At 33.6% G+C, this 19,589-nt stretch overlaps 1 protein-coding gene across 4 annotated transcripts in view; it reads right to left on the minus strand.

Annotated features, from left to right (window-relative positions):
* LOC125062386 (alpha-1,3-mannosyl-glycoprotein 4-beta-N-acetylglucosaminyltransferase A) overlaps positions 1–19,589 on the minus strand; it is a 58,078-nt gene that overhangs the window by 16,757 nt on the left and 21,732 nt on the right. For 2 of the 4 annotated variants that reach the window (XM_047668273.1, XM_047668276.1), the window contains 2 exons: positions 6,312–6,437; positions 1,245–1,357 (listed from right to left, as the gene is read on the minus strand). In XM_047668273.1, the coding sequence (XP_047524229.1) occupies positions 1,245–1,357; positions 6,312–6,437 (239 nt within the window). Of the gene's footprint in view, positions 1–1,244; positions 1,358–6,311; positions 6,438–8,784; positions 8,903–19,589 lie in introns of those variants that run through there. The other 2 variants (XM_047668274.1, XM_047668277.1) reach the window with 2 other exon arrangements.

Here is a 19,589-nt window from a genome sequence, read left to right on the forward strand (position 1 = left end):
ATTTTAAATTTATCCGATTTAATAATTAATTAAATTTTATAAAATTTAAATTTTTGATCTTTACAGCGTGCGTGGTCACGGTGACTGAAGACAAAAGGTGTTGGATATCAAAAAGTATCACAGCTGTAGAGAAAGTTGCATTATCTGTATTTATTTCCATCGCTTAAAACCCTCCATCTTTTAGTCGATACCAACTCCGGGGTAAAAGTTTTTTCTTGAAATGTGTAAAGGTTATGTCAATCAAAGATAATACTAATTTTACTCTCCTGGAATAGACCGCAACCATAAAGATAGTTTAAGTTTAGATTGTAATTCTACCAAATAATTATAAAGGTTAATGCGACAGTTTAAAAACAAATAAAGAGTGGTAATATGTGTTTTACCAATGGATATTTACGTTCTAGACATACGTCAAAATGTCCCGTCGCGTAAGGTTACTGTGTCGTCCGTAATTATATTTAAACAGTGAAATATTCGTAATACGATTTTGCTCTTCAGTCTAATTGTATAAATTACTGTAATGTACATTTAGTTACTTTTTAACTAATAACACTATATACATAACAACAATGTTTAGATCGTCAAATTGTAAAAAATAGCTTTCATTGATAAACATAATATATATTTCATACCTTTAAATATACCATCTGTAAAATTTTTTTTTTCAAGAAAAATAAAGGAAGGTATAATAGGATTTTGCTTTTCGACTTTGTTCCCCAGGGCAAGCGATATTACGAATGTTTTCTCACACCGGTTTACTGACATGAGAGGGACAAAACATTCCTAGACTTATATAGGAAGTCTATTAAATTTAAATTTAAATTAGTTTGCTTTAAATTTATTTCAAGAAATAGTATTGACCGTTTAACATGTAAAACATTCCCTTGACTCGGGAATTGTTTATTGTTTTTAGTTGCATTCAGGTGAAATAAAAAAATTATATTAAACCTAGAGTTTGCCTGCGTCAGTCAATTACTCCTGGCTCCGCGTCCGTTATAATAACCTGTCAAAATAATGACAACCGCAGAACTTGCGAATTTTAAAATTGAAAATTTAATTAAAAAGTTGAAAATTGCAATAAGCGAGTGGTCTATACATGCTGCATATATATGCCAGTAAATTGTCATGATGAATATTCAAGTAAAAGTAAAGAAAAAATATGAATAAGAAAAGAAATATAGAAAATCGAACTCAAAATACCTCCTTCACCACTTACTTGCCTTCATATATTAAAATTCATTTACCTCCAAATTAATGATATCCTCCTGTCGTGCCCTGTATAATGATTCCAAAAATTTAAGATGGCTTTGCATTTCAGCTATTTGAGTTTGAACCTGAAACTCGTGTGGTATCCGGGCTGTAATAAGTTTTTAAATTAACTAACTTATAACGTCGTTAGTATATTTCCCTTTTAACTGACTTCGACCATTTATCAGTTTAGATGTGATATTCTTGTAATTAAATAATATTTAAGTAGGATATTTAGGTTCAATTCAATTCAAAAATTATTTATATATAGGTAACACAATGTACACTTAACATCGTCAAAAAAAAAGAAATGTATATAAAATGCTTCGAACTTTACATTTAGTGCCAGCCCTGCGATTCTGTAACTCACTTTTCGAACTCACACAGCGGTTTTCGCATCGGCGGTCGCTCTCAAAAGAGAGTTACAGAATCGCAGGGCTGTTCTCAAATCAAGGGCGTAGAACGGTTTTTACGTGTGCTAAAATTTGTAATAATTTTCGTAAATGTAATCTCCAGATTCTTATTGATTTAAGTCATAATTATTTTTAAACTTGGAAAACAGTCCAAGTTTCATCAGCTGGCCCGATTTCTATTCGCTAATTGTTGTGTTTGTTATTGTCAGGTTAATTAGAAAATTTAAGAATACTTAACCACCATAAAATTCAAACTTTTTTGATGTAACCTTATGGCGTTTGACATAACATTGACAGAATGCGTGCTGCAAATATTGTCAAATTGACAATTCAGCCCAGCAGATGGCGCTGCAGTCGGTAGGTACTATCACACTTTGTTTAATATACTAATCGCTTGAAATATCATGCAGGACAGTGTCTGTCGGGTCCGCTAGTAACTTATAAAAAAAGTCTAATTGCAAAGTGTTAACTAAATTTGTAGAATTTAGATTATTCTTCACTAGAGTATCTTTAACATTGTTTTCGTTGTTAAACATTAGAATTGTAATTTCTATATAGGCTAACTTAAATAATAAATTTAAAAAACTTCCCAGTTCCTTTAGTTCCTGAAAACAGGAGAGGGGTATCGTGCAGAGCTGGAAACCTCCCCGATTGGTTGAGGGTTGTGGGCGGTTAGCAATTAGCTTAGTAGCCATAGTAAAGGGATTGCGAGACACTCAAGTCAATGCGACTTGAGTCTCGAACTGACTGATATTACTTATTTTTTTTGGTTTATTGCTTTAATATTTGACTTCGGACAGATATTTAATTAACTTTGACATGTTTCAAAGGCCTTTGAGTATGTCAGTAGTGTTTACAGGAACAGTTTAATAAACATTCTGTTAAATAAACAGAAGCTTCAATATGTTTCTGAAATTGCATTTTACATTAAAACGTCAAATTTCACCAGTAAATCTATAGATTTTCGATAGATTTTGACTGTAATTACAATTTGTAGAGGCTATATTAAATTCTCTGTACGACTGGGTGAGTTCAATTTCGACAGTATACGAATGGATTTTTCTATGTGGGCATTAAACGCTGTCATTGTGAGGGTAGACGTCGTGACACGTGGCTTAGACACAAGTGTCGACGACATCTGTCAGGCACAGTAGTGTTCCCGTATTAATATTTACAAGAAAAATAATCGCAGTTGCGTAAATTTTCGATTTTTCAGTTAATATCCTGAAATCTATCCATTTAATTACGAATCCCTATCTATGGGTACAATTCCTTAGAGTCGAACAATTTGACGCCTGAATCATTCAGATCAGTACACGGCCGGTGGAGCTATGATTGGACATACATAAAAAAGTGCGTACGTACAAAGTACACATGTCAGAAGTGAAACTTATTTGGAAAACTAATTTTTAAGTCTTGTTCATATTTATACAAATTTAAAACTTTAGATTTCCGAGACTTAGAGGGAGAAAAAATGGAAGATATGTTAGGAATTTAATGAATTTAATTGCCATTAAAATAATAAAATCACGTGGCTTTTTAATTTACAATTCGTCATTTGAGATTTCAATAAATTATTTTGCATAAAATATAAAATACTAATATTTCATAAATTACCCTTACGAAATTTAAATTTTAAAAATATAATTTCTATAAGGTAATCAAAAACGCTGCACATCTTCGTGACGCTAATTTTATTATTATTGCGTTTCATTCGTAAAAAAATTCAAAAATGCGACATATAGTAAGCCCTTTTCGGATTTTTTGATTGATTTTTTTATCAGTATAATTTATTGATTTGATTTGAGGTTATAGACAAATTACTAGTTCTCAGTAGTAAATGTATATTTAGAAGCATTTAATTGTTTCTTGACGTTCATAAGTGTACATTGTGTTGCTTGTATGAATTAATGATATATTTATTTTAGAACGTCACACGCTATTTAAGGAACAGTTCCGTAATTGAATTGCTTAATTCAGCGTTTACTAATCATCTTCTGTCTTTATATCTGAATATATTAATACATCTAACACACGCACTAGACAATCGAAATCGCTATATAATATTTGTAGTTAGGATAGATATTTAAGTGTTTATTTCTAACCGGATTTCAATAATTCTTTTACAATTGCAATTGAATATTATCGAGCATTTTAAAGTGGCATGAGGATGTTTCATTAGTGCCCAGCCGTAATTCCAAGGCAAACTCAGATTTGAGAGATGCACGCTTAATGCACAAGGCCAACATTGTACAAAATAACCAAATTCCCAACTTAAACAAAAGAGATGTCGTTGAGAGGAAGTATTAATTAATTGCAACTCACACTAATTAAATAGAGCTACGTTGTGTAAAGCCTTTTAACTACAATTGGAAGGCATAAGTGTTAGAACAATTATATTATACTAGCAAAATACATGAATTAAATTGATTTTAATTTTATTGTTGCACCGGCGTTTGAGAGCCGGCGCTAATATCGTTGTAATAACAGAACTAAATTAATTTACTTTAGCCAATTTTGCGGTTTAGCAAATCAATTATAAGCAATAGTTTGAATTTGATTTGGATTTACGTTCGCAAATTTTAGAGGATAATAGGAACAATACATGCTTTTAATCTAAGCACTGTAAAATGACGATTATGCTGGAATATTGGTGTGTAGTTTACGAACCCAAATGTAACTATCTTAAATATAAACTTAGAAAAAATGTATGCACGCCACATGCGTCATTCATTATATTTACGTGCATTATATTTTATGCGTACAAGATGGGATCGCGCTAAATTTACTTTGAATACTGTCTTCTGACATGTATTGACATTTTCTGTCTCCAAAGTGCACTAAAGAGTGTTAAAAAAGAGTACTTCTTATTTCAATTGGCCTTGTAATACTAAATTAATTTAATTGACTAAGCGTTAATTAGTTTATTTTTGAAGTAATTATGTCTTATTAGGCTGACTTTTGGAAGTTTGGTTAGAGAATCTATGGGTTTTCGCATCGTCATCATATATTTATTTAATGAGGTTTTACCTAATACTCGTAGACGCACGCGTCTAAAATAATCTTCCTTGCGCCACCTTCTTTGAAAACGGAGATTTAGACAAATTATAGAATAGAATTATTCAGCAATAAGAGCTGATGTAATGGAGTACTTTGAGTAATATTTGTAAATTATTGTTTGGTTTAGACAGAATTCAACCGAAATTAGAATTATTTTTTATTCAGAATTTTACGTGACCGGATGTCACGTAATCAAATGAAAATATTTCCTAAAGCTTGGCTCTTTGTAACTCTTACAACATAAACACATTCCTCTCGATTAAACGCATAAATGACGTCACGTATTCAGGCTGCCAGTTGCATGTCATGACTTTGTTTGTCTATCAATGCCATTGAAGTCCACCACAAAACCATATACATCAATGAGTTCATGTGCCTTTAACAATACAGTGCAATTAACTGGAAACATTAGCTGCGGCACATCCACAAAGGTACAATAGGTCCATTAGCTAACCTTGACAGGATCTTAGTAATATAATAATTAGCTCTTTAAGTATATCTAAGATAGAAGATGTCACAACAAAAGCAAACAAGCTTAGTTGAAATGGGTCACATGGCAAGGGGAAAAGAAAAGCGAACCAAGAAAATATTAATATCCGTTTATTTTCTTAGACGATATCGATCATGAAAATACTACTTGAATTTTGAATACCATAATTAAAGCAATATAATACATAAGCTTATAAATTTAATACATTCAAAAGTAAGGACAAAAGAGAACTTACAAAATACATTTTTTAATCATTATCTGTTCATATTTTCACTAGAATGATTTTTCATTACAACAACTTTATTTAAGTGGGGCGTGATAAACAAACATTTAATGGTAATATCATCTCACAATAGGAGTTTTTGTGTATAAAATACTTATTGAATAAAAAAAAAAATATTGGTTGTTTGTAAAGTAGGTTTACGATCGAGATGTTTACGTGATAACGTCTTATTGGTGATAAGTTTTTGGGAAGTAAGGAATTAATGAAGATAACAATTTTTTCAAATTTTAAATTACATCTATCGTTTTATTCACACTTTTGATGATAAATTTCGGGTGTAAAATGACAAGTTTACTTATTCGACTATGATATACATTTTTCTTCATACATTCACGGAATGACTGGCAGCGCTCGAGATGAGACGGGAGATCGGTCCGTCTCTCTCTCGTTATACCTGCGATCGCGCTCGTGAGGTTTTGGTGTGACACAAGTTTCTGAACATGTCACCCGACTAAAGCGATTTTAAAGACGTTATCACGTCAAAATGTCCTATAAAATACTAAGACAATTCCAGGTTAAATATGTGGTTCCGACCTAAGCCAGTTTAGAAATTAAATTAGAAAGAAACGGCAGTTTCTATTTCGCAGATTTTTAAAACGTTTTATTACGCTGTGAATATTGATTTAGCGAAACTATGAGTAATAAATATAGTAAGTTTAAATGAATAAAGGCCATCATAATTTCATGTAAAATTTTGAAAATCAAAATGGAATTCAAGCCTGAGACAGTTCAAGAGAATTCGCCTGGTTGCTATTTGTTTGGTAAATATAAGTGCGATTGCGGTTTCTATTAACTAACGAAATTGAGGTATACTTACAATAGCCTGATGAAACAATGCCGATGGTACAAAGAGTCCCAGCAAGCAACAGAAGCATGCATACTAGGAGCCTCTTCCTAGGCAGCGAACAACAAATGCCTCGGCCGCAGCCAGGCGCCATCTTAGCTGAAACAAACAATAAAAACAAATTATTAGGCTACAGAGTGAAGAACTCAATTGTGGGCATCACGTAACTAAAAAAAAAAAAAATTGTGTCTCACATTTTACATTAAATACATGAGTTGAGACAGTAGTCAGAGACACTTGTGTTTGGGGTTGGCTCGCTACTTCCCTTATTTATACAATACTAGCCGTTTCGCGCCCGCTTTGCTGGACGAATTAAAATAAATTTTATGTTTCATTATTTTATTTTTTTTCATATTTTTATTATTCTTCTTTTTAACTTCCCGCTAAGAAAATTGAAATATTTCGAAAATAGAGTTTTTAACAGATGTTGACGTTTATAGGTTCTAGGAAGCATCCCCGAATGTTTCCGCGGTGAAGTCCGTATGGATAAATTTTCATAAAAGTAAAACAGCAATAAATAAATGAAGGAACGTTGGAATTTAATAAATAAATAGCCATAAACCATCTAGGTGTTTTTCTAAATTTCGCATCGAATGGTGGTAGTTTCATGTCGATACGATCAGTGGTTTAGGCGTGATTGAGCCTCAAACGAAGACCATTTTCATTATATATATATAGATTGAGGCAGTTGTTAGAAAAGAATACAAAACAAAACCCGGCTAAGATGATTAAGATTTACGATTTCTCTTTAATAAGTTTGACAGCTAAAAACTTTGAAAGTTATTGAAAAAATCACTAACCCCTTACTGATAAAAATGCCTAACTTGTTTAAGTGTTCGTCCATTAAATCACATTCATTACAAACTAAATTTGCCTATTAAAAAACCAATGATCACGATACAAATACTTAAATCTGAGGTCCAGACCTAAAAGGTTGTAGTAGCGATTTCTGTTAATGGTGAAATTCCTTATCTTTAAATTAAGATAAGGAAGCTAAAGCAAAAACGTTGCCTTAGTTTTTGGACGAACGGACTAAATGTTGGTAAAAAGTACAATCAAACGGAATGCATAATCGTTAATCTTTCGTTCTACCATCCCCCTGTTCTCAATATTGAATTTCGTATGCAAAATAGACAAAAACCATTACCACTCAATGTTTCGTAATACGTCAAAGGGAATTATGAAAGCTTCTGTCGTCTACTTATTCCGATATATATCTTATTTATTATTTTCCCCTGAGCGTGAAGCTGAATATGAGTGAATTAATTGGCAAATTCGCGCGTTTCATCACTTATTTCATATCAATTATCCTTTTGACAACTACACTCTAATTGATTGAACACATTCCGAGTAGATGCATATTAAATTAAAATAAACGAAAGCAATGTAGTATTTCAATTAATTTATGGTCAGCAGTTCGATCATTCTCAAATAAACATCAAAGAGAGAAATGTTGTAAATAACCTTTGATCAATTTCATAATTTTAATAACGGCAGCCAATCGCCCGTATTACTGTACTTCCCTAGTGTTAAAATTAATTAGGTAATATGGCTCATTTAATACATTTTCATTTAAATTTATTCCACCATTTTATAAGGCTTGAAAACAACGAGTATTTTAGAATATAACATTTATGAAACTTAAAGTTACTTTTAAAAGACAATTTTTCCGACTTTAAAAGAACTAAGGAGTATATTTGACACATATTCTATATGTTACATTGCGTCATTAGTCAGCGTTCTTAATAGAAAAGTAAAAAAATAATTTAATCATATAGGTAACACAATGTATACTTATGAACGTATATGAAATGCTTCTAACTCTACATATACAGTTCTCAAATCAAGGGCGTAGAACGGAAGAGAAGAACTGACAATAAACTCTCCGCCACTATTTTTAATCGCCATGTTTTTTTTACACAACGTATGTAAGGAGCTGCAACCATTACACCACACCATGTTCCACATGACATCTTAAGTAATAAATAATAATAACATAAATTAAAAACAAAGACTTGTCCTCTATCAGCAGGAGGCATGGTGAAATAGGAGCACGCACTTACATTCTCGTGGGAACAACACGCAAACACATAGTCGAAATGTCTAGTATTATATTATTATGTAAATTAATAGTCTTGTCTTAATAAACCGACGTGCATATATATATATATATATATATATATATATATATTTGAGACATATATTATACATCATGTATTAATGTTTTTTCATTGTCCTTACACACTTAAGGTTCTAACCGCGATCTTCTACTGCTCTATACGAAATTGTACTAACCTCGGAACGGTATTAAAAAAAAACTATTTTATACATACAACCGAATTTTACGCAACAATCGCGGGAATTTCACACTTTTATATTTTAAACTATAAACATGTGTTAATACGGTAATGTATTATCAAAGATGTATCACCGAAAAGTTTCATACCAATAGAAAAACCCTTTGTTTTACTCGATAGGATAGCACCAAAAATCCCGTATACTCCAATATATAGTAGACAAAATCAGCAAAATAATTATGTCCCCACAAACGTTGTAACGTTGTAGCGTGTACGCTAAGTTAACGGACGAATTACTGTTATCGTCTTTGCGTCTTATCAATAAAATCGATAACATTATCTTTACAATTGTCCACCAATCATTATGTTATCTAACATTTAACCGGTTATCTTTGATCCAATAGAACTCGAGAGCTAACCAGCTGGCTAACTCGGTCAATAACGATTTCATGGTATTAAATACATAATAATCATTTTATAATAATATACATACATTCACATAAAAAAGTGCGTGCGTACAAAGTACACATGTCAGAAGTGAAACTTCTTTGTAAATCAATTATCACTAAGGTAAAAGCCCCAGTATTTGATCACTCCATGTATTTGTATATCTATATTCACACTGTTTACACACTGTATACGTGCTAATGATAATATAAATTAATAAAAAATCTGCGTTTACTGCAGAAGACGTTATGACTTATGCGACAGAATTGCCATCTAAAGTTCTAATATTTATTTATTTATTGGAAACTAAACAGATACATCACTATATAGAAAAAATAAAAATAAATGTAAACATAAAATAAATAGACATAGGTATTGGACATATCCTCGAAAAAAGTTTCACTAATAAAAAATACAATACAAAGTAAGACAAGACAAAACATGACAGCAAAATTTGACACTAAACTAGCAGCTACAAAAACAAAAAAAAAAAAACAAGGACGACACAAAGCTTAAGATAATAAGAGTTTTAACTTATTCTTAAATGAAGCAGTAGAGGAGTGCGAAAAAGGGTCGATGTTCGTGATGGAATCCAAGGTGGAACACATCCTGTGAAGAGGCTCACGGAACCCAATGTTGGTTCTGGGAGTCGGAAGGTTAAAAGTTCTGTGCGAGCGCAGAGATCTGGCAGGAACATTAAATGGTATCAGTTCGAGAAGATGGGAACAAGTTATTTCATTTACACATATTTTTCTAATAGTGACACAGTCTGTCAGATTACGCCTAGTACTCAAAGAAAGTAATTTATATTTTTTTAATATGATACTACTAAACGAATACATCAACCAATAGCGTGTATTTTTTCTCGATCTCCCTTACTCTCTCTCAATCTTTCTCACTATAGGTCTTTCCCACCCCTCTCTCCATGGAACTGTGCGTGATGCGACTTTCGCTCCATCTCACTCTCTGTCTTGATCTTTCTCACTTGCTTGCTCCCTACTCTCGCTCCATGGCTATTTGCTTCATGATACGTTCGACCTTTCTCACTCTCTCAATCGCTCTATCCATTTTCTTCGAAAAAAACGCTGCACATCTTCGTGACACTAATATTATTATTATTGCGTTTCATCCGTAAAAATGTTACCCTCATGCGCCTAAAGCACTTCAATAATATTTACCATAATTCAACATGTAATCCACACATTTTATTAAGTGTTAAAAAATAGTACTTTACTTCTATAATAATATCATAAAGAAGAGTTTGTTTTGTAAGGTGACCCGCTATTTAAGCACAAATTATTATTTTACTCCGTTTTGACAGAGAATGACACGCTGACCTACACCGTCTAGAAATAGAAGACGCTTTGGACTGTCGCGTTTAACTATCCCCCAATAACCATATTATTAACGGGTATAACGTTTAGAACGTCAGCTCATTCGGGGCTGTTAGTACGGCTTCCTCACGGTTGCTCAACTGGTGGCATTGTCTGTGCCTGTATGTATATCTTACACAGATGACCAGAGGCAATTGACTCCAAGACACTGGTGGTTAGATCAGGAATATGTTTAATTTCACCGAAGTTTCTACCGTATGGGTTTTCAGAATTTTGGCTATCAAAGTCGTGAATGCCTCGAGGCCTGTGTCTTATCTCCGACCCTATCGCTTCTGCATAACAATATGGTACAACTTAGCAATCGTAGCCTATTCTAAATTGTCTATGAGTGCAAAGTGAGTGAAAAGTTTTTGTGTCAGAACTCGTAATTCTAGCGCGTAACTTGTGTCAAGTGCGTTTACACATAAAGAATCACCCTTGGCCACAACATGGAGAGTTTCAACTACGGACGTCGCAGCAGAATACGAAGTTCCGCTGGGACTTTTAAGTCAGACAGAAAGAGACAGGCGGAGACATTTAGAATTAAGGCGGTATTTAAAAACCTCTCCGCCTGTCTCCTTACGGTCGCGAGTCTTCTGGCATGGTGGGAGTCTGATGGAGTTTGATGGCCAGAGTCCATGGTCATCAAACATCGGGTCAACCTGTTGCCCGCTTGCATAGTAAAATAATACAACAAATGCAAGGCTTAAATTGTTTGCATTTTTAAACATTCGATGGTCCGCGAAACAACATCAAAATCACAATTGATATACGTTTCACATTAATTTGCACACTAATTCTGCGTATGTACTGAGAAATAATAGGAATGCGGTAACAAAAGCGGTATTAGTCCTAATTCACACTGATATCAGTATTCAATAGGCTTCGTCATTGTTATGCTATATTAAGTTAGCCTTACAAAGGCATTCTAATCAGTAACGCCACCATTGGCATTATATTAAAAAAAAATTAATATAATTTCTTAATGTCGGGTAAACTTATGTACAATTTTTAAGACAACCTAAAACATATGTCTCTAAATTTTCCAAGAAATCATACTATAAATGCATTTAAATTTCTTATCAGCTGTTTTGAAAGAAAAGCCGTAAGAAAGAATATGAAAGAAGTATCTAATTACTTTTTATTAATAATATTAATTATAACACTGTTTTTCCGTGCGGAAAAAATAAATTAAACAATCCATACTAAGAAATTATATGACTTAGACACAAAACTGTATATTTGTTTAAGTCGAAAGTCTCAGGATATTTTTGATGTGACCTGCCCTTAGAGCAAGCTGTTACTATTAACAAATTCTTTGTTACTAACTTTCTTTCCTATGATAAACTAGCTAATAGTAATATCCATACATATATTTCCTCCTCGTATAATTCCCCCCGGCCGTGTCTGTCTGACCGTATGAACGCGACGACCTCAAAAACGACCAAAACATATGGTTGATTGGTTTCACCAATATATTGTACAATTTATCAGGAAGATTTAAATGTACAATATGGTTTTATGAACATTGATTTTTAAGTCCCACGTAGTCTAAACAATTAGCCTATGAGTTATTTATCAATCTGTTGTCAAAGTGAATCATAACGAACGTAGACATCGTAACATGCAATAGACCTAATAGGTACAGAAATATATCATTAAGTTGTGGAGGTAATCGTTTGTAAAAATAACTTACTCTGGGGACCAGTGACGCTGTCAAACTAGATTGCTGTAATTTGTATGAATAATTGGTAAGGCCTACGAGGAAGTTTATAGCTAGGGAACTGATGAATACCTATATGATTTTTTTCATATGGCAGACATTTTTAATAACGATAATTATACGATAAGGAATATTAACACGTCTGCAAACATCGTAGCGCTGCGTTGTCGATTGACACTCCCTTAAAAATGTAAAAAAAAGAGATATACTTTATCATTTTCCTTTGTCTGCCTTTATGGCTGCTGTTTAGAGACCTTGTCAAAATGAAAAATAAAAAGGACTTGTCAAGTTATTAAATTTTAAAGACTTTTTAAAAATTAAAAAATGTATATGAAACGCACGCTTGGCTGACCTGCAGAGTTCGTTTAAAAAAACCCCACGAACGTTTTCTATTAAAAGCGCTTCAAAAGTGTCGACAAAAAAAGTTTGCTATATCATTTGATAGAGTCTGCCTCTTTGACTGTTGTTTATATTGCTTATAAAAAACTCAAGAGACAAACATCCTGGCCACTGATATTCCGAAAGCAGACCATTTGAATTTTTTTAATGTTATTTATTTCATATATTTAATGTTTCACATCTTTTTTGGGAGCGGCATTCTTATTATGTTTGCAGGTCGATAAAAATATCAAAACTAAAAAAACATACGAATGATCGCATTAATTAGCCCATGGAAATCTTTTTGGTAAATTATTATAAACCTTGATTCACCTTTTGTATGAAAAGGTGTTTTTCCTACACAATAAAATAACCGATTTCACCCCGTTAACAAAAATATTTTTGTCTTTTTGGTAACGAATAAAGACATTTCTAAAAAATACATACGTGGGAAGATATAAAATTTTGAGCTTCTTAAACAAACGCAACTATCAAGATAGTTTGCTCCGAAATCTACTTCGACTGAATTTCCCTAAACTATCACTTAGCTAAAACTCAAATATCTAAGTATAGATGAGACATATGACGTTACTTTCGCTTACTTCAATTCAACAATACGTATTGTTCACTCTGATATAATTAGATATTTCTTATAAAATTTATGTTAAAAGCCATTTAATAATAAGTAAAATTTTCCCTTCGAGAACATCCGATTTCATACAATATTTATTGCCAATGTCGCAGTCAAAGCGAATCTCTGACACATGAACGTGGCTTTGAGCTAAAAAAAATCACATGTTTCGAAAAGAAAATTTGATAAGTTATGTCAAGAAGCTAAATGATAAAAAACAATTTCCTGTTCAACTAGCTTTGCAATGTCCTCGGGCTGGTTGTCTTGATAAAAATTACACCGCATTCATAACTTCTAACAATTTCATTCCTGTGTTGGATTATTTATCTTTAGTATTATTACTCAAGTTGATTGCATTTTCATCCTGTGCAATAACGTAGGTATTTTTCGTAGAAAAATCGGTATAAGAGGAAAAGACTGAGTGTGAACACTCCCTGGCGTTATTGCAGCAAAAAGTATTTACGGTAATATTTTCGGCAGCGGTAGCAAGGGCTCAGTGTAAAAATATTATGACATGTAAGGCGAACTATAAACCTAGACCTAAAAATGCCTGACAGACTTCGTCGTTGTCATCTTCATGACATGCCGGTTGCCACACATTTTCCTTCACAACATAGGATATAGGATACCCTCCGCCGTCCGCATAAAGTAATTCCAACGCTTGACCCCGAGTTTTTGATTGACATTGCTCATTACTAAAACATGTTTCATACTGTCAATCAATAAGGGAGACTAATAAGCATTGAACGTGTATTACATGTTCCCCCTCGGTGCAACAGGGGGTCGGTGCCTATTGCTTTACCTTTTGTAACCAGTCAACACACTATAAATATGTCACTTTAATTTAATTGATGAAACAGCATTATGTTCACAGGCTGTATGGGGCTGAAAAATCAATTGGTTTTTTTAAAGGAAAACTCAACGGTAGTCCTAAGTTTAGTTGTTGGCGGTTTTTGACCCCGGATAAATCGGATGAGGGAATACAGCAGGTATGTCGTTTGTATTACACAAAATCCAATATTAACTATTAAAATTATATTACATTAATTTTTTAATGCTAGTAATTATTTAAAAAATTAAGTACTTAATAGACCACAAGCCCATGAACAAAAAATACCTGTGAAATGACCCAACCTGAATTACGCTTAGAAGGCTGTTACTATATCTGAAAATAGCTCTGAGCACTATGCCGTCATTTCTGAGCGGTACATGTGAGTACGTGAGTGAATGGACTTTATCATGTACAATGGGGGAATTTCGACTAATTATTAATGTACGGCTTTGTTATAAGTGTATAGATGATTAAAAATAAATGTCGAAAAACCTAGTGCCGTACAAAAGTGATGGTGCCGGATGTCGGTGCAAATTTTTAATTCGACGACAGTTGCAGAAGCAATATAGGTCATTTATTACTGTACGGCATTTGTGTGATTCCTTTTGGACACATATACAGATACTTTACCCGTAAACGCCGTACATATTCCCAGCGGAGCGGTCGAAAGCCAAGGGTCGCAACATATGTCTGATTAGCATATAGGTGATGATGATATGAATCAACATAAAATTAAATGATATTGAGAGTACTTCACAAATAGATAACATTTTCCAGCATGCCGTACATTTTTTGTGGAACACATAGGTGTATGGGGTAAATTACTTTTCTCAGAAAAGAGTCATTTTCCGGTGACTTTTATCTGTACGGCAATAACACAGGTTATTAATACTTTAGACAATCTTCAATAAAAGATAAATGCCGTACACTTTCGATAGTCCGCTACCACCGCCTACCAATACAGGGCGTCCCAAAGTTATGGGAAATGAAGGGAAAGTACCTTAAATATCGTAGATAGGGTATTTTACTAAAAGAAGACTTTATGTTATTTTTAAATGTTATTAATTCTGCATTCAAAGATTTTTTAAAAATTACTTGCCTCGTCTGGGAATCGAACTGACTTAAATGTAAAAAAAACACCCCTACTTTTATGATGCCAATCGAAAGAATGGCCAAAAACGAATAACTCTTCTTAAGTAACATAGTATTTTAAAAGAAAGGAACAGCGTGAATGTATCTTTTTAATCAAATTGAAAACATTATCTATCGTATTCGGCCTAAAAAAATCCCATACGAGTCTGTTACTTTAGAAAAGTTATTAGGTTTTGGCCATTCTTTCGATTGGCATCATAAAAGTAAGGGTGTTTTTTTTTTAATTTAAGCCGGTTCGATTTCCAGACGAGGCAAGTAGTTTTTAAAAAATCTTTGAATGCAGAATTACTAACTTTTATAAATAACATAAAGTCTTCTTTTAGTAAAATACCCTATCTGCGATATTTAAGGTACTTTCCCTTTGTGTCTCATAACTTTGGGACGCCCTGTATTATATATATTTTTGTTAAAAATATTTTTCCTTTACCTCTCTCTGCTGGTACGATAAGGCTGTAAATATACTTTACAGCCTTATGGTAGTATACTCAGATATGTACAGTTATTAATGACCTTAAGGGACACCTCAAACGTCGTCGAAGTTTTTATCAGCTGTAAAGAATAATCTGGAGTAAAATGTACGGCATCTGGTTTTTTTTGTTTATTTATATTTGTTACATATAAAATAACAATAATCTTTGAAAATATTACTCTCCATATTACTCTAGGAGCATTTGAAAAGTCATCTAAATTTCGGAAATTTCATATATTTTTTATCATAATATTTTTATTTGTTACCATTTATAATTAACGGCTATAATGTACAACGGTAATATTTAGTAACATTATGTAAAAAAACAAGTTGCCGTACATTATTCTCTGATCTTACAGCAGTAAGAACTTGGTAAATCCTGAAATTTCGATAAATATTTAATTACACAAATATTAACTATAATATTTGGACGGCATAATTATAAAACATTATTGTCCGTGTTAAATAATATTTTGAACATGTTGCCGTACATTTTACAATGACCTTAGGGTATATAGGTGTAGGGGTAGGGTTCCGACCCTTGGCTTTCGACCGCTCCGCTGGAAATATGTACGGCGTTTACGGGTAAAGTATCTGTATATGTGTCCAAAAGGAATGACACAAATGCCGTACAGTAATAAATGACCTATATTGCGTCTGCAACTGTCGTCGAATTAAATATTTGCACCGACTTCCGGCACCATCACTTTTGTACGGCACTAGGTTTTTCGACATTTATTTTTAATCATCTATACACTTATAACAAAGCCGTACATTAATAATTAGTCGAAATTCCCCCATTGTACATGAGAAAGTCCATTCACTCACGTACTCACATGTACCGCTCAGAAATGACGGCATAGTGCTCAGAGCTATTTTCAGATATAGTAACAGCCTTCTAAGCGTAATTCAGGTTGGGTCATTTCACAGGTATTTTTTGTTCATGGGCTTGTGGTCTATAACATTTACTGTCAGATTTCAAACTATGAACGGAACGAACTTGTTAATCGGCTGCTATTTGTTTTTACTCGATGCTTGTATTGACTGGAACTCAACCGTTTCAGAATTGTTCAAATCGAAAAGTTGTAAATTGAAAAACGTTTAACAGACCTTTAACTTTTCACCTGATATTTCATTGGAGTGCGTGATGGGTAATTACTGCAGTTAACAAAGAGCTCAATGCAAAGATTAGTTGAGAGAAATTAAAAGAACCAGTGACATGAGACTCTTTTGTCTTATCATTTATTATATTAACCTACAAGTAGATTATCTGCCTTTTGAGACTAAGATACGCCGTTTTTTGGGTCTAAAGCCACATTTAAAGTAGTAGAAAGACAATAATTTCGCGCATTGAAAGCAAAAATCCAGTGCAAATCTGTGATCGACTATTTTGGTTTCTTTAATTCCGACTACACAAATTGATATTGTTTTAAACTACGGCATGCTTTAGACCCGAAAATAGACGGTGTGTGTCAGGCACAGAAGGCTGATAACTTACTCGCTTATTAATGTAGAAAAATTATCACCAAACTGATTTATTGATCCCGGCGTACGAACTGCTACTCAGTACCCGGCTACCACACAACATTCCAAGCAAAGTTGGTGTCACATATTTCGAACTTTGATTAACTCTAATTGAAAAACTAATCTATAACTACTAGTAGTCCACTCTAAAAAAAATGGCGTTGAATTGCAAAAGCATTGAATTAATTAAAAGGAATGAGAAGTAACACAATAAAAAAACAAAAAAATTTTTTTTTAAGTAACAGTTTTAAAGTTATTGTAATTAAATCGTTGGGTGTGAGAAATTTCTATCAAGTCAACCGCTATATTGCTACTAAATGCTATTTATATATATTTACTCAAGTTACGCCACTTTTTTGTCTGATTAATGCCCTAGATTGATGAGTGAGTGGGGAGAATGGTGTGATAACTGGTACCTAGAACCTACCGAATAATTTTTAAGCTTTTAGTCTATTGCCTACATCATTTTATTATTTACTTTAAATAAAAATAACAGTTTTACAATTTACACTCTATTTCTTTTTGCTACGAGTATAATCAAATCCGCCGGCATCGCCGTGAACAGTGATTTTCTACTTTATTATGTTACAACTATTTACGCTTTTTATAGGACTGGAGGCAAACGAGCAGAGCAGCACTTTTAATAGTGTGATAACCGCCGCCCATGGACACCTAGCGGCTAGCGGGTGTGTTGCCGACCTTCCATATTTTATTGTTCCTTTTAAAAACTAGTGGTGCGTGAAATAAAAAGCGCTGTGTTGTGGAATGCCAGGCGTCAACATGGAAAGGGCGAAATTGTGCATTCTGTCTCGATGATGGAATTTAGCTGCAGATATTAGTCCGAACAATTCTTCATAGCACATAGCGATTCGAACGGCCCTGCGTTGGATGCGATCAAAAGGAAGGAGCCGGTGCTATGGAGCTCCCGGCCAGAGGTACTTCAGTACTTCATGTGAACCGGAGTGAAGTACCGTTTCACCTTACTGAGCACACCAAGTTTTTTGGCAGCTAATCTAGCTTTACCCTCCAAATAACGGCGAATTTGGACGTCGCTCTATATGTCAACGACGAGAATTCTGATACTGGCCGAGGCTTTAAGGGAAGTGTCTTCAAATAACGGTAAGACGACGAAGAGATTCTTTTTAACGGTAAACTTGTGTCTTCATTGGGTTAATTTAGACTTAATTACGTCGACCCCAGTTTACCGTCGGCAACAACCTTAATGTTCCGATAAGCCAAAAAACTAGAGATTAATTCGCAATTTCAAGGATGGTCCATAAGCTGGAAGTTTTAAGAGAAGCGCTTGTGCCAAACCCGATCGAAAGCTTTCGCAGTGTCCAAACGCCAGTGCCTCCCCTATGGACTCTACAGCCACTGCCCGTCGGCGTACCAGCTGAACGGCAAAAGCCGACGGTCACTAATCAGCTGGCGCTCCTCTACGTACCAAAGTAGCTGGCTGTTTATAATGCACTCCATAATTTTAGAGAACAAGTGATGGCTTTAGGGCGGTAGTGGGACGGACTAGAGCGTTTTTAGGGATCTTCCAAGCGTTTGGGATAAAGCCGCGAGAGTAAGATTGCCGGAATAGCCACGTTATAACCAGAGCTCTTATTCATGGAACGTATTGTCTTGTTAAAGAATATAAGTACGCTCTATTAAAAATGTCTAAAACTCCGTCGACAAAGTTTGTTAGAAAATATACCGATTGCGATTCTAGATAAAAATTCAGCGCATATTTGCACTAGATACTGACGTACTTTTGATGGATGGATCACACTGCTACGTGTTACTGTAAATATTTTTCAGTTCTATTTTATTTAGCTTACGAGAGGCAAAGCTACAAAACAAACTAACAATAGACTTCGTTGCCATATCCTAGGTTAGTGAGAGCGCTAATGAAGAATGATGGTAATATACAGGATGGTCCAACTAGTGACGTCAATAAAATTTTTTTAGATACCTCACACCTGGGGTATACGAAAATACCCCATGTATGTTCCGCGATTTTTTGTAGTTTTCGAGTTATATTTTTTTTGTGTTTTTTGAATGTTTTCTTTTCTGTGAAATGTTGTTCAAATAAAAAAAAACTCAGCTTCCTAAAATTCGTTAAAGCTACTCAAAAAAGGTTTTAAAGTTAGAAGTTTAGTTTTTAGCTGGATTTGTCCAAACATGGGTATTCAAATTAATTAAAATCACATTATAAATTTTAATTTAACATAAGAATAATAAAAGTCGAAAAAAAATTTTTTTAATGCTTCAATGATTTTTAGCCTATCCACCTTAAAAGGCCAATTACAACAAAAAAAGACCAATTAAGTGCCATTTTTTTCTATCATTTGGTGGCTTAGAATCCTGCGGAGTTTCTAAACTTATGGGGTATTTTCGTATACCCCCAGGTGTGAGGAATCTAAAAAAAATGTTGACC

The sequence above is a fragment of the Pieris napi genome, chromosome Z (genome assembly GCF_905475465.1).
Source record: "Pieris napi chromosome Z, ilPieNapi1.2, whole genome shotgun sequence".
Classification (NCBI taxonomy): domain Eukaryota; kingdom Metazoa; phylum Arthropoda; class Insecta; order Lepidoptera; family Pieridae; genus Pieris; species Pieris napi.